At 36.2% G+C, this 15312-nt stretch overlaps 1 protein-coding gene across 6 annotated transcripts in view; it reads left to right on the forward strand.

Annotated features, from left to right (window-relative positions):
• The window catches only part of LOC149808282 (cytoplasmic dynein 1 heavy chain 1-like), a 231803-nt gene that overhangs the window by 114669 nt on the left and 101822 nt on the right, over positions 1 to 15312 (forward strand). For all 6 annotated transcript variants that reach the window (XM_089975555.1, XM_089975563.1, XM_089975577.1 and 3 more), the window contains 6 exons: positions 448 to 533; positions 2268 to 2424; positions 5839 to 6066; positions 7875 to 8078; positions 12251 to 12418; positions 14254 to 14487. In XM_089975555.1, the coding sequence (XP_089831681.1) occupies positions 448 to 533; positions 2268 to 2424; positions 5839 to 6066; positions 7875 to 8078; positions 12251 to 12418; positions 14254 to 14487 (1077 nt within the window). The remainder of the gene's footprint in view (positions 1 to 447; positions 534 to 2267; positions 2425 to 5838; positions 6067 to 7874; positions 8079 to 12250; positions 12419 to 14253; positions 14488 to 15312) is intronic.

Below are 15312 nucleotides of genomic sequence, written 5' to 3' on the forward strand. Positions count from 1 at the left end.
CATTATTATCATTGTCTTTCAGTCCATGTATATGTTCAGCATTATTATCATTGTCTTTCAGTCCATGTATATGTTCAGCATTATTGTCGTTGTCTTTCAGTCCATGTATATGTTCAGCATCATTATATTTGTCTTTCAGTCCATGTATATGTTCAGCATCATTATATTTGTCTTTCAGTCCATGTATATGTTCAGCATTATTATCATTGTCTTTCAGTCCATGTATATGTTCAGCATTATTGTCGTTGTCTTTCAGTCCATGTATATGTTCAGCATCATTATATTTGTCTTTCAGTCCATGTATATGTTCAGCATTATTATCATTGTCTTTCAGTCTGTGTATATGTTCAGCATCATTATATTTGTCTTTCAGTCCATGTATATGTTCAGCATTATTATCATTGTCTTTCAGTCTGTGTATATGTGTTCATTATATTTGTCTTTCAGTCTATCTCTAAAGATGCTCTGTATGGAAACATGGACCCCAACACACGAGAATGGACTGATGGTCTCTTCACCCACACACTCAGAAAGCAAGTCTTTATTTTAATAGCAATGTTTGTCTCACAGATCCAAATAAATTTAGTCAAGAATGTTAGGGTGATTGGTTCTGTTAGCTCCAATGGTCTTAGATCAGACGAACTTATATTATGCCTGTTGTCTGTCATCCATCCATCCATTAGCACAGTTTTCTTGATCCCACTCCCCTCAAACTACTTAAAGGATTGACATGAAACTTGAAATACACGTTCAGCTCAAGGTCTAGTTGATCCTAATGTAAACAGTGCTGCCCAAACATGTAAAATATTGCCACTGCAGTGGCCATCTTGAAAATCTTTTTTCTGCAACTCAGCTGATGGTTGTATTGACATTAAAAGTCTTCATATGATGTCAGGTTGGTTCTAAATAAAATGGTGCTTATCTGACCACCAATATGGCTACCATGGAGGTCAACTTGAAAGTCTGTCAACTTGAAAGTCTGTCACTACTTCTTTTGGATGGGTGGTCATATTGACATAGGGTTTTCACCAAAAGACTTCTTGTGATGTCTAGTTGGTACTGAAAATGGTGCCAATAATGGCCACTGTTTCAGCCATTTTGAAAATCTTGTTATTGCTATTCATCCTTGATGGAGAGTCATTGTTGCATGGGTTTTTGCCAGAGACTTATTTTTGTGACTGGTTGGTCCAAAATGAAAATAGTGCTAATCTGATGTCCATTTTGGCCACCACAGCAATCATCTTGGACATTGTATTGTTACTACTTCTGGACCTAGAGTTTTCACAAAAAGACTTCTTACGTCTTGTTGGACCTAATGAAAATGATGCCAGTCTGACATCCATTGTGCTGTCATTGTAGCCATCTTGAAAATAATGTTATTGCTATCAAATCAGCATGGGGATTTCACCAAAAGACTTTGTGATGTCTAGATGATCTGAAATAAAAGTGATGTGATTATTACATCCAATGTGGCGGCTAGTGTGGCCATTATGATAATCTTAATATTGTTACTACTGCTGAATGGATATTCATAATGACAGAGGTAATCCTAGAATATCTCGATTTCTCAGAACTTAAAAAGAAGAAATTGTATTCTCAGATTGCTGAACTCAATCCTACCCAGATATTGAATATGCCACCAGACACATCTTGCTGTTGCTACTGAATTTCACTAAAACATTTCTCATGATGTCTAAAAATGAAAATAGTACAGATATGACATTCAGTATCAAATATATTGCAGTCATCTTGAACATAATGTTATCAATACTCTTTTTCCCTAAAAAGCCTTTCATGATGTATTTTTTTCCTAAATGAAACTGGTACCAGTCTTATCCAATATGGCTGCCACAATAGTCCTCTTTAAAAGCTTGAAGCTGTTTCTCCTGAATAATAAGATCATCTTATTGAAATGTGGTTTTCACCAAGAGACATCTGGTGACTTCTAGTTGGTCTTGAAAGAAAATGCTGCCAAATTTACATCACATATGGCTACAGTAGTAGCCAGTTTGAAAATTTTAATATTGCTCAAGAGTACGAGAGTTGGTTTCATTTATTGGGAGTAAACAAGAAGAAACTTTCTTATCTTTGAGTCCTGGAAGCAGTTTTCAGCATGTAGACCATGACATTTTTGAGGGACTCTTGTTTGTTTGTCTTTCATCCAAATTCTGTGATTGAGCTTTACATTATGGGCTTTCTAAAATAAATACCAATCTATATTTATCCCCAAAAAATTATTTTTAAAAATCCTGCATCTTTTTTTATAGGATTATTGACAATGTGAGGGGTGAACTTCAGAAGCGGCAATGGATCATCTTTGATGGTGATGTGGACCCAGAATGGGTTGAGAACCTAAACTCTGTGCTAGATGACAATAAGCTTCTGACTTTGCCAAACGGAGAACGCCTTGGTATCCCACCCAATGTGAGTACATCAGGGTTTTATAGGAAATGTTTGCTGATATTGTGTACATCACTGCTGCAGAGTAGTATTGGATTTTTTTAAACACTTCTTCATTCAGTGACATCGATATTATTGCAGACTTTTTGTGTTCAGTTAATTCATGTTTTTAAGCTTGTCTTCATATCTGTTGCAGAAGGAATATTTGTATGTTGAAAGATTTGTTGTATGTCTGCCATGATGTGGAGCATACTGTGTATCGATATTCCTCCATCTTTTCCATATTTTGCAGAATTATTATGAATGTTCTTTGAAAATTCCACATTACAAAGCATATTGACGGAATTCTGAAAAATCATAATTATGTGGGATAAATGTTTGATTAGGAATTCTCTGTGGACACAGGTTGGGAGAAAAATATTTAAGCATAATTATTGTATAGAGAGTATAGTTTGTTAGTGTGAAAAATGGGATATAGATATCAAGAAATCAGTCAGCTATATTGTAAATAGTTTTAAAATGGCAGCAGAGGTGAAGAGAAAAAGAATATAGATATAAATCACAAAGCAACTGTAGTGTTGGTAGTTGTTGTTTTTGGCAGAAAATATAGAAGGAATGTAGGTTTCTGGAATGGGAGGAATGGATACTCATTTATTCTCATTGGACTCTGATTGTTACTTAGGTATGTATAGGCTGATAGGAAGATACAATATGTTTGTCTAGAAATTTGTTACTTTTAATGAATATGTTATCCATTCTGGAGGAGCTGCCTAAATTCTGAAAAATTGATGCTGGGATTCCTTATAATGATGCTTTTAGATTGGCATCACTACAAAGATCAAGATTACCAAATGAAAGAAGGAAAATGATTTCCACACAGTAACATTAGTTTTATGTTGTTGACCTAAACCAAACCTTGTGGATGTTTTGGCACTTGGGGCAAGGAAGAAGCCTTTAAATTTGTGGCTCAAATGTTCAAAGACCAGGGTCACTCACTATGACTGAAAGAAGAAATATTATTTATGCAGTTGTATTATTTCTACATCACTGTCCTTGATCAACCTTTATGAATGGCATGCACTTGGGACAAGATTTTGGGTTCAGGATGTCAAAGGTTAAGGTCACTTCCAGAAATATTATTTCTGCAGAAAGACTTCAGTTCTCAACCATGTATTGTCAACAAAGTTTGTGATGTGAGAATTAATGTTCCAGATTTGTATCAGTGTTTCTGCATATTCTGATTGCAGATCCTGTGCACTAGCACACCATTTACAATACACTTTAGTCTATGCCCACAAAATGATGAGTTTACCAGTCATAAAGCCTAATTCTGTTGGTGTAATGAGATATTTGATTGACCAGTTTGGTATCAAAGATTCACTTTTATTGCTTTTTGTTGGAAGACAGTTTGCATGTGGTGCACAATTGTTCTGCTTATTTTCTAAAACGGAGATAGTCACAGGGGCCTCCAAAATCTTGAATGCATGTATATAAACAGACATACACTATACCATGGGTGTGAGTGTAGTACACTGCAGGCCCCTGTGGCAATGGTAAGGAAGGATATAGCAGATAGCCATCTGGAGAATCTTTTTTTATTGCTACTCCTGCTGAACAGAAAGTCATATTGAAATAGGTTGTTACCAGAAGATTTCTTATAATATGTAATTGGTTCTGAATGAAAATGGTTTTGCTTGGACAGCCATTATAACTGTCAGAGTGCCTATCTTGAAAATCTTGCTATCACCATTCCTCCTGAATGAAAGGTCATATCAACATGGGATTTACTGACAGACTACTTCTGAAGTCAAGTTGTTCCTAAAAGGAAATGGTGCTAAAATGACATCCAGTCTCCCATCCCCATGATGAAAATTATGTTACTGCTTCTTCTGAACAGAAAGTGATATCGGCATTGTGTTTTTGCCAAAGACTTCATATGATTTATAGTGGTCCTTAAGCAAAATGGTTCTCCATGGACATACAATATGACTGCCATGGTGGCCATTTTGGTCACATCATTATGTTTTTTTTAAACTAAAAGACATTATGATGTCTAGTTGGTCCTAAATAAAAATGATGCCAATCTGACGTCCAGTATGGGTGTCACATCAGCTCTCTTCAGACCCTTCTTATTGCTGTCATTTCCTCTACTGAATGGACATTCATAGCATCATTAGATTTTCACTAAAAGACTTCACATGCTGCCTTGGCTGTCTTAAATGAAAATGGTGATGATCTGATATCCAATATGGTTGCCACAGCAGACATCTTGAAAATCTCCTCCTGAATGGAAAGTCTTTATGACATGATATCTCCACAAGGATTGTTATGATGTCTAGTTGGTCCTTGCTTAAAAATCTTGTTATCATTACTCCTCCTGAATTAATGCTTACATCTTCATGGGGTTTTCATTGAAAGACTTCTTACGATGTTTTGCTGATCATAAACTAAATAAGTGCAGATCTGATGTCTAGTATGTGGCCATCTTAAAAATATTTTTTCGTTACTCCTCCCAGATGCATTTTTACATGGGGTTATCATTAGAAGAGTTCTAGATGTCTAGATAGTCCATGATGAAAATGACAAACCTTATTATGACCACCATGGTGTTTCTCAGGAAAATGTTATCTCTACTCCTCCCAAATGGATGATTATGTCAATATGGGGTTTTCAGTAATATACTTGTTATGATGCCTAGTTGGTCCTACATGAAAATGGTGCCAGTTGTATGGATGCCATGATGGGACTCTTGAAAATATTTATTACTCCCCCAGAATGGATGATCATTATGACCAAATCACTTGATGATGTATACTTTGTCCTAAATGAAAATGGTGTCAATCTGACATCCATTATGTCTACCACAGCAACTGACCGCTCCGGTGGCCTAGTGGTTAGAGCGTCCGCCTCGGATGTGGGAGGTCGTGGGTTCGATCCCTGGCCGAGTCATACCAAAGACTTACAAATATGGTACCGATAGCTGCCTCGCTTGGCGCTCAGCATTAAGAGGTTAGTGTTAGGACTGGTCAGCCTGGTGTCAGGATAATGTGACTGGGTGGGACATCATGCTACATGCATGATGCCCCAGTGCTAGACATCACTATAAACTGCCACACTGCAGACATTGTAGTGAAATGACTGAAACATTGTTAAAGCTACGTTAAAAATCCAAATCACACACACACACACACACACACACACACACCACAGCAGCTAGTTTGAAAATCTTTTTTTTATTGCCGAATAATATCAGAGATGGTTTCAACACTCAGCGGTAATAGGAATAAATGGCCTTATCTTGAATTCCTGGAAATTATTGTTGAGCAGTAAAGCATCAGTCCCTTTGAGGAACTCGTGTTACATCTAAAGACTATACAGATGCATACAAGTATAAATGCGAGGGACGTGAGGAGTATTTCATTTATTTTCTTGTTGCAGGTGAGGATCATGTTTGAAGTGCAGGATCTCAGATATGCCACACTTGCCACAGTGAGTCGCTGTGGTATGGTGTGGTTCAGTGAAGATGTACTGTCGACAGATATAATCTTTGAGAACTACTTGAATCAGCTGAGAAACATGTCACTGGATGATGCTGAGGAGGAGGCTAGAATTGGGAAACAGGCACAACAGGAGGGGCAGGAGGAAATTGTCTCACCAGCCATGCAGGTAATTCCTAATTCTGATAATAAGATCATTGTCCCCTGCTATTTGTAGAAAAAGGAAGCTCATTGAATTGGGCTTTTCTCTGTGCATCACAAATTTTGTATACAGTTAGATAAGGTTCACATTGATTCATTTATCAGTGTTATTGTTTAGTAGAGTTATAGCCCCCTATAGTTAGACTGACCCACTCTGTTTTCCACACATTAACTCCACTGATTATTACTGAAATGCTCTTTGATATTAATGAAACCCTGGCATCGTTCACTTGTCCGCAAAGTTATACCTCAAATTGTTGGACCCGCTAACTTTATCTCATCGCAACAGTTCCCCATATTATTATTGGATCTCCATCAACTTGGGTATGCTGCTTGGTTTTCTTGACACTTGCGCAAGTTTCATTTGTTAGCATTCTGAATTATTTAGCAGAGTCAAAGCCCTTCCTACTCACATTTATTTCTGGACAGTATGTCCTGTGATTATGATCGGATTTCAGGCAAATTACATATGCAGCTTGATATTGATGTGACCTTTGCAAAGTGTGATTGTAAGTATTTTGCGTCATCATTTAGCAGAGTTAGGTCTGATTGTCAGACTGATCCTCTTTCTATCCTATGCAGTAAACACCTTGATTATAATATGATTTCAACCGAATTTTGTACACTTTTTGATATTGATGAGACTATGGTAAAATTCATTGTTTGCATGCTGCATCATCGTTTATGAGAGTTATAGCCCCTTATTGTTGGACCCAGATACTCTTGTTTCAACAAAATATGTCCCTAATTATTCTTGAGTTTCAACCAAATTTTGTATATAGCTTAATTTTCATGAGACCTTGCTTGGGTTTGATCGTCAGCCTTCAGCATTATATAGAAAAGATATAAACCTTCTTTGTCAGATGCACCCACTTTTCTTTCCACACAATAATTCCCATAATTATTATTGCATTTCAACCAGATTTGCTATGCACTTGATTTTCATTCAGCATCAACTGAGTTTTGATTGTCAGCATTCTGTATCATCTTTTGATATAGTTATAGCCAGGTCCACCCATTTACATTTTCACAAAATAACTTTTAAGTTGATTATCAGCACTTTGATTCTTTGTCATTATTTAGCGGAGATATAGCCCCCAGTTTTTTACTCCATTCCCTTTAATTTCTGTCAAATAACTCAAATAATTGAATTGGATGTCGTCAAAGCTTGATATGCAACTTTACATTGTTGAGACCTCCGCTGTGTTCATTTTTCAACATTCTACATCATTTTGCAGAGTTATGGTCCCTGATTGTGAGACTTGGCCATACTTGTTTCTGCGCATGAATGGCTCCCTTATAAGGTTTTTAACAAATTTAGTAGGTTGTTTTGTATTAATGAGACTTCAGCTTAATTTGATTGTTAGTGATGCTTAGTTACATCTTCGGTATGTAACATCATCTTTTAGTACAGTTATGACCTTACAATGTCGAACTGTCCAACTTCTCTTTCTGCCTAATAGCTCAGTATGCAACTTTATGTTAATGATGTCTTGGTTTATTTAAATTTTTCAGCATTGGATCTGCATAATTAGTTTAATAAAAGCATTGTGGTTCCTGATTGGATATTGATAATGAATGACACTGTATACAAGATCTCTAATCACTTATGGTTGAATTTGGAAATCATTATGATCATGACGTACATGTTGGTGTTTAGTGCTTAGTTATGATACGATACACACTTTCAATGAAGCACTCTTGGTGATGTAGCCACATCCTCCTGACATATTGATAGTTGGAGATTTTGTTATTTTATAATTTAATTCTCTATAGGTTCAAAGAGACTGTGCTGCAGTGTTGTCACCCTATTTTACATCAGATGGTCTGATCAGCCGGTGTTTGGAATATGCCATGAATCTGGACCACATCATGGACTTTACGCGACTTCGTGCTCTCAGCTCACTCTTCTCCATGCTGAACCAAGGAGTTCGAAATATCACCTCCTACAACCAACATCATCCTGACTTCCCCATGCAGGTTAGTATTAGGTGTCAGGTTCATGCCAGACGGTATTCATGATGCATCGATATTATTGGTTGATGCATTCATGCATCATGGATGTTCAAGCATTGTGTCCTACAACTAGCATCACCACCAGTAGGTATTAATGTCTGTTTATCAGTTATATAAATTTTACTTGATGCGTTCTAGTATCATGGAATTTTCTCAGTTGTACTTAACATATACACACTTATAAGTCTAGTCCAGCTGCAGACTGCACAGACCATGAATTGCCATCACATAATGTGCCTGCAGATCTGGGTCTGTGCATTTGTTAGGCGTAATCAGTAGAACAAACAACCTAGACCCTGATCAGCATGATACTTTGTTAGATCAGTATCTTTGTTGTTTGTAGTTTGATTCGACTTATAAATGAGTATAAGAAATAAATTAAGGAATTTATCAGATCATGCTATAAGCTCCCATTCTCAGTGCGGAGCTAGGGTATTCAGAGCAAAAGTATCTACAGTTGTCATTATCATGACTTCTCTATGCGGGTTTTTGTATAAATATATTGAGACTGTTTCACTATAAACAATACAGGTCAACAGCATTGCCCATTACCCAGAGGGTTCGCAGAGCATTGAGTAGAATGCAAGGTCTAGTAACCCAGTGTCACTGTTAGTTGATTTGTAGGAAAATTCCCATTTAATAATGAAAGCAAAAGTAAGGTGTGATTGTCATCTGTAGGAATTCTGTCTTAGTCATGGCAGTTATATTGTTTATAAACCTGCCTTGTCAGAATCTCAGCATAGTATAGTGATCCTTTTTGTGTTTGTGTGGGTATCCCTTCTTCCATCCCAGTTTGTATATATGTCCCTTCTTCCATCCATGTTTGTATGTATGCCCCTTCTTCCATCCATGTTTGTATATATGTCCCTTCTTCCATCCATGTTTGTATGTATGCCCCTTCTTCCATCCATGTTTGTATATATGTACCTTCTTCCATCCATGTTTGTATGTATGTCCCATCTTCCATCCATGTTTGTATGTATGTCCCTTCTTCCATCCATGTTTGTATTTATGTTCCTTCTTCCATCGATGTTTGTATTTATGTCCCTTCTTCCATCCATGTTTGTATATATGTCCCTTCTTCCATCCACACCTTTGATTAACCCATTGTTAAATGTTTGTTGCACACCTCTTAAGGCAGATGTTTTAAACTGCAGAGACTGGTATCTCATGCACAAACACCCAGATGGAATCTCTCATTCATGTTATCTTCTTTGACAAATCACCCCATCCCATCCTCAACCTTTGGGTGAAATTTCTTTTGAGAACCTTACCCATAAGACTGGTTTCCTGATCTCCTTTTTGTCACAGAAGTAAGCTTCACACCCTGAAGGTTGTTTACCGTTCAAAAGCACTTATGAGTCAGTTTATCTCCCTTGCCAACCACATATTTTAGAAGGAAAAAAGCTACCTTTGGTGGCACCACACCCTATAGAGATCTCCACTTTCACCATATCTGTGTGACGGATGAGCTGGATTGACTTGTATGCCTTGTTAGGGCTTTATAGTTCTATTTTGCCTCTTCTAAAAGAAGAAGGAATGGTTGGAAGCACCTTTCCCCTCCATTGAACAGCTCTGCTGATATTTGCTTGGTGGATTGACCATACAATCAAGAGGGCTTGTCAGTTCCTTACTAGTAGAGATCTTATATTCATGAAGAATAAAGCCACATAATGGGCTGTTCTAACTCCTTCATTCAGTAGCACATCATAGCAAAGGCAGATTGTTTATGGTGCTTAGCAACAGCACAAAAAGTGGCCCAAGCAGATATGAACTTCAGTAGTGGACATTCCTATTGTAAGGGTGAGCATATCCTTTTTTATCTCAGTTTTTTGAGGCCATCAGCCTCCCACTGTCCTAGCAAATTCTGCAAGACAATAGTGACAGGTAGTGCATTACATATATTTTTCAGCTTTTTAATGCTGTAATACCTGTTGCTACTGGCAGATTCCCACCTCCCACTCCACTCTGATACCCTACAGGTAGTCAGAGCACCTAAATGGAGGTTGACTACTGTGCATAGGGAGCTGACTGGGTCTGTGTTAAATCCTGTTCTGAACTTTCTAATACAGTTTGTCTAATGGGAGGATGGAGTTTTTATATATGAATGTGGGTAATCTGTCCCAGAATGCAGTAGGTAAATATTATATCATCAAAATTTGTTTTACTACTATCACCACCATCAACGACATTTTTAGTGATCAGCATATGGAATAGACACTGCAGTACCGTATATACTTTTCTTATGAGTCCAACTGCAAACTGCACAGACCCAGATCTGCCATTGCTGACAGATCTGGTTGGTTCTTTGCAGCTTGTTAGGAGTGATAAGTAGAACAAACATAATAGACCCTCATCTGCAGGCACCCTATGATAAGACAAATCAGAATCTTTATTTTGATTAGACTTATAAGCGAGTACATATGGTATCTTTCTGTAATCAACCGAAGGAATGTTTCCTTCAAATTTCTCATTTAGTACAACATCATGTAATAATTAAATTTTCATTTTTTTCATTATGATATCCAGCAATCTGATTGGTTATGCCCTTTTTGAGTTTCTTTGTATCAACTGAAAGTTAAATTAGCTGCACACACTTGCAAAACTTCAAACATTTGTAGAGATGCTTTTGTGAAATAAAAATGGCAAGCAAATATGATGTTGTATTTGTTTGCATGCAAAATAAGGTCACTGTGATTGGAAATTGCTATTCCTGTGTACATTATGTTAATAACGCTGTGAATGACCAAAACTTAAGTAATTCAACTTTAAATACTCTGAAAATATGAGGTTTAAGGTTCAATCAACTAACTATTTAGATAATCCAGAGAGAACAGAGCAAGGATTCTGATGTTCTACATCTAGTTTTAGTAAGGTCACAACAAGTTGATTCTTGTTGGATTAGTTAAGTTTGTCCTGTTTGCATGTTTTGAATAAAATCATGCCATAAATTTTTAAAAAAAAGACTTTCTTTCAGGTGTAATTCCATTTTAAACAGAATTTCTGTAGATTTAAAGTGTTTGCACTTAGTTGACTCCTTCATTAAATCAGTGTAAGCTGTCTTTGACATTAATCGAAATTAACTGAAAAACTTGATTAGGAAATGATTCTTTACTGATAATAATTACAGGCAATCCCCAGGTTTAGCTTTACAACTTTTTTTATTAACTTTTCTCAACCCAAATTGATTTCATACTGGGCATTGGCGTTTTCTGAGGGGGGTATGTTGCAAATTTATGTAATCCATAGGTAATGACTCTCTTTCTTTCAGTAATTTTCCTAAGTTGGCCTTTTATTCATTATCATTAACTGTTTATTATATTGGGAACATTAATGGGGAAAAAAAGTTCAGTGACAAATGTTCTTTACTTGCAGTGTGTGCTGTGAAAGATGCTACTCCCAGATTTGTGACATTAGGAAATACATGTAAAGATACTAAATTAATAGAAATTAATTATGCAGTTTAATCATGTGTATTTCTTCACTGTGGATTTCAGTTTAGTTAAATTGACTTTATGGCCCAATTGAGGCGGAATAAGATTTCAATGATGAGGGGTTAATACCATGTTGAGAGGCAACTGGTCACAATTTCCTGATTGTATGCAAATCACAGAGTGATGGCTTTATTTTGTGTGTGTCCTTGCTTGATAAAAAAATGTTTCAGATGGATATAATTAATACTTGATTGGACAGAATTTTATTTAGTTCATCATTAAATAGATGTAAAACGTAATTTAAGGATTGACCGGAGAATTTTTTTTTAGTTCAAGTGTAAACCCAAAAAACTGAAGAAAAACAATTTATTATCTTCCACTATGCTGGATATAATTAATACTTGATTGGACAGAATTTCAGAGAATATTTTTTATTTCATGTTTGAACCCCCAAAACTGAGAAAAAAAATTGTATTATCTTCCACTATGCTTATCATATCGTTTGCAGTTTTTTCCGTTCATAGTTTATTGAATCTAAACAAATCGACATTCCTTAAACATTTGAGTGCATGATTATTGGAGTAGGTACTTTGTACTGTTTGATCCTATGAAATTACTTTGCACAAAGAAATGTGGGCACTTGCAAACATTTGTAATAATCAGACTGATCCGATCTTGAATATTTTATACCTTGTCTTACAGCAAGACCAAATGGAGCAGTACATAACCAAATACCTGGTACACTCTTTGCTGTGGTCCTTTGCTGGAGATGGCCGTCTCAAGGTTCGTGAGGACCTGGGTATGTTCATTCGTGGAATTACGACCATACCCCTCCCACCCAGTACCAGCTTGAGGATAATTGACTTTGAGGTAGGCAAGCATATTTATGTACTTTTAACCATAAACTGCATGTGAAAGACGATTCTCTTTTTTTTTTATCTTTGTATCTTTAATTCTTGGAAAGATTCAGATATTTAATTCACACAAAGTGGGCTCCAGAAACCTAGACTGCAGTATAATTGATGGCTTAAGTTACAGAAGGACATTAGAAAAATTAAGAAAAAAGACGGACATCAACATTGGGAATTATTGGTTGCTTGAAAACTTAATTTATGATCACATAAGGAATACTTATCAATAATACTTCTGTATAAAATACTTTATTATCAAGATAACTGATGTCTGAAAGATCATTAAAAAGAGGACTCCAAGAGGATTCAAAACAAATATCATGTATACCTGTGAAAACATTGCAAACATTGCATATTACATTGGTACTTTTTGTATGTGAAAGTGGATACATTCTACTGGTCTTTTGTTCAAAAAGATGGATACTTATTTTGAGAAACAGCAATGTCAGAGGTCTATTTTTAATTGTTCTATTAATAAAATATTACCGGTAATGCTCTAATTTTATCATAAGTAGTATAAAACGTTTTGCTTATCCGTGAGCAAACCTGTGAATGCCAATTCATGAGTTTCATTACAACCATGGAAGTCTCTGTGTAATGAGCCCTGTTGGAGAAACAAAGCTTTTCATGCACTGAATATGCCTTTCACTTTGTTTCCATGGTATCCTTGATCACATTGTTTCCATGGTATTTTTGAGCACATTGGTTCCATGGTATCCTTGAGCACATTGTTTCCATGGTATCCTTGAGCACATTGTTTCTATGGTATCCTTGAGCACATTGTTTCCATGGTATCTTTGATCACTTTATTTCCATGGTATCCTTGATCACATTGTTTCCACGGTATCCTTGATCACTTGGTTTCCATAGTATCCTTGATCACATTTAAGAATGAATTAGATAAACCACTGATTATGCTAGATACTTTCTTTATGTTACATAATAGCATTTAAAAGGGTGGGTGATAGCTTAGCTGAAATGAGTTGACATGACCATGATGGCTAGCTCTTGCGCATGTAGGATTTGCATGCTGTTTAACTTTTTAATTGTACCTTTTTGATTTGTTGTGTAATCATTGTGATAATCCAGAGCAGGTCTGCTTTTAATTGATTACAACAATACAACAAACACTTCTGCGTGTCAGAGATCAAAAGGTAGTTGGCACTTAATAAGGTTCTTATGGAAAGACATAACTGTGACCGTTGATTGACACTTTTATGTTTGCATGCAAATGGGCATATTATATTTATGATAATTCACTGAAACCACATTAAAAGTTAAAACTTAAGATGAATTTCACTTTCTTTTAATCAAGACAATTTTTCAGATTATATGACTTCTTTATAAAAGTTGAGAACTTCTTGATGTTGATTGACTTCATTGGTGGATTCAGAGTATGTGTCATCTCCGGACAAATCTTGTTCCTGTTTTCTAAACTCCTGAATATTCAAGTCATTTAAGGCTCCTCTGTCTGTGTGGATCATTTCACCTTGAACCATAGATCTTGTTACGTTTGTAATTCAGTACATTGTTGTCTCATGCATATGGTCTGCTTAAGTATAGTCAAGAAAAATGTATGCAAATAATGCTTTTAATAAAGATCATGAAGCAAGGTTTCAAGTTTCTTTCACTGTTGTTGGGAATAAGCTGCCATTACCAAATTTGTGAAAATTTAATGATGCTAACACATAAGAATGTTCAGTATATTTTATTTATTCAGTTTCTACTTCAGGTATAGTTTGCTTTTCTTGCAATACTTATAAGTGATTTCATGCTATTTGCTGATTTATGTAGGTGTCAATCACTGGAGAGTGGGTACCATGGCAGTCTCGTGTTCCTCAGATTGAAGTGGAAACTCATAAGGTGGCAGCACCAGATGTTGTCATCCCAACTATTGACACTGTCCGTCACGAGTCCCTGCTGTACACCTGGCTGGCAGAGCACAAGCCCCTTGTATTGTGTGGACCCCCTGGGTCAGGAAAAACCATGACTCTGTTCAGTGCCCTCAGGTGCCTGCCCGACATGGAGGTAAGCCACACATTGGTGTAATACAAATATTAATCCTTCAAGTGCCTGCCCGACATGGAGGTAAGCCACACATTGGTGTAATACAAATAGAAATCCCTCAGGTGCCTGTCCACCATAGAGGTAAACTATACATTGGTGTAATACAAATGGAAATAACCTCAGGTGCCTGCCTGACATAGGGGTAAGCCAGATATTGGCGTAATACATATAGAAAACTGCATATCATATGCACAAATGTATTAAATCAGAATGATAACTTTTACAACTATAATCCTATGTGGTCCTTATTGTCTTTTTTCCAGACACATGAACTTCAGTTCTGTTTGGGCAATAACCACGACTGGTGCAACATGCCATTATACCCTATTCCTACCTACCTACCACCCTTATATCTTGCGTATTGTTGTATAACAAGTTTCTTTTTTAAGAGTTTATCTTCGTTGAACAATTTTGTGCATTTTTGGAAACTTTATACGTTTAGAACTTTTAATCATCAAAGTATAACCAGTATTGTACTGACATTCCAATAAATGCTATACATAATGGATGCACACACACACACACGAAAAATACAGATAATAAAAATTTCCAGAAACTAGCATAATTACTTTTAGCAATGTTGTCTGTCCACATCATTCTTTAGAGCTTTTCAGATATGTCATCATCCCATTAGCATGATAAATTTTGTACAGATGGTTTATATTTTTTGTCCCATTACAGCTTTTGTGTTAAAATTTTGTGACAATAGCTCAGAATTATTTTTGTCTTTTTTCATAATTTTCTCAAGACTTAAAGATTTGAAGGTATAGCAATAAATAAAGTTAT

The sequence above is a fragment of the Sinohyriopsis cumingii genome, chromosome 1, assembly GCF_028554795.1.
Source record: "Sinohyriopsis cumingii isolate HCF-2022 chromosome 1, ASM2855479v2, whole genome shotgun sequence".
NCBI classification, from domain to species: domain Eukaryota; kingdom Metazoa; phylum Mollusca; class Bivalvia; order Unionida; family Unionidae; genus Sinohyriopsis; species Sinohyriopsis cumingii.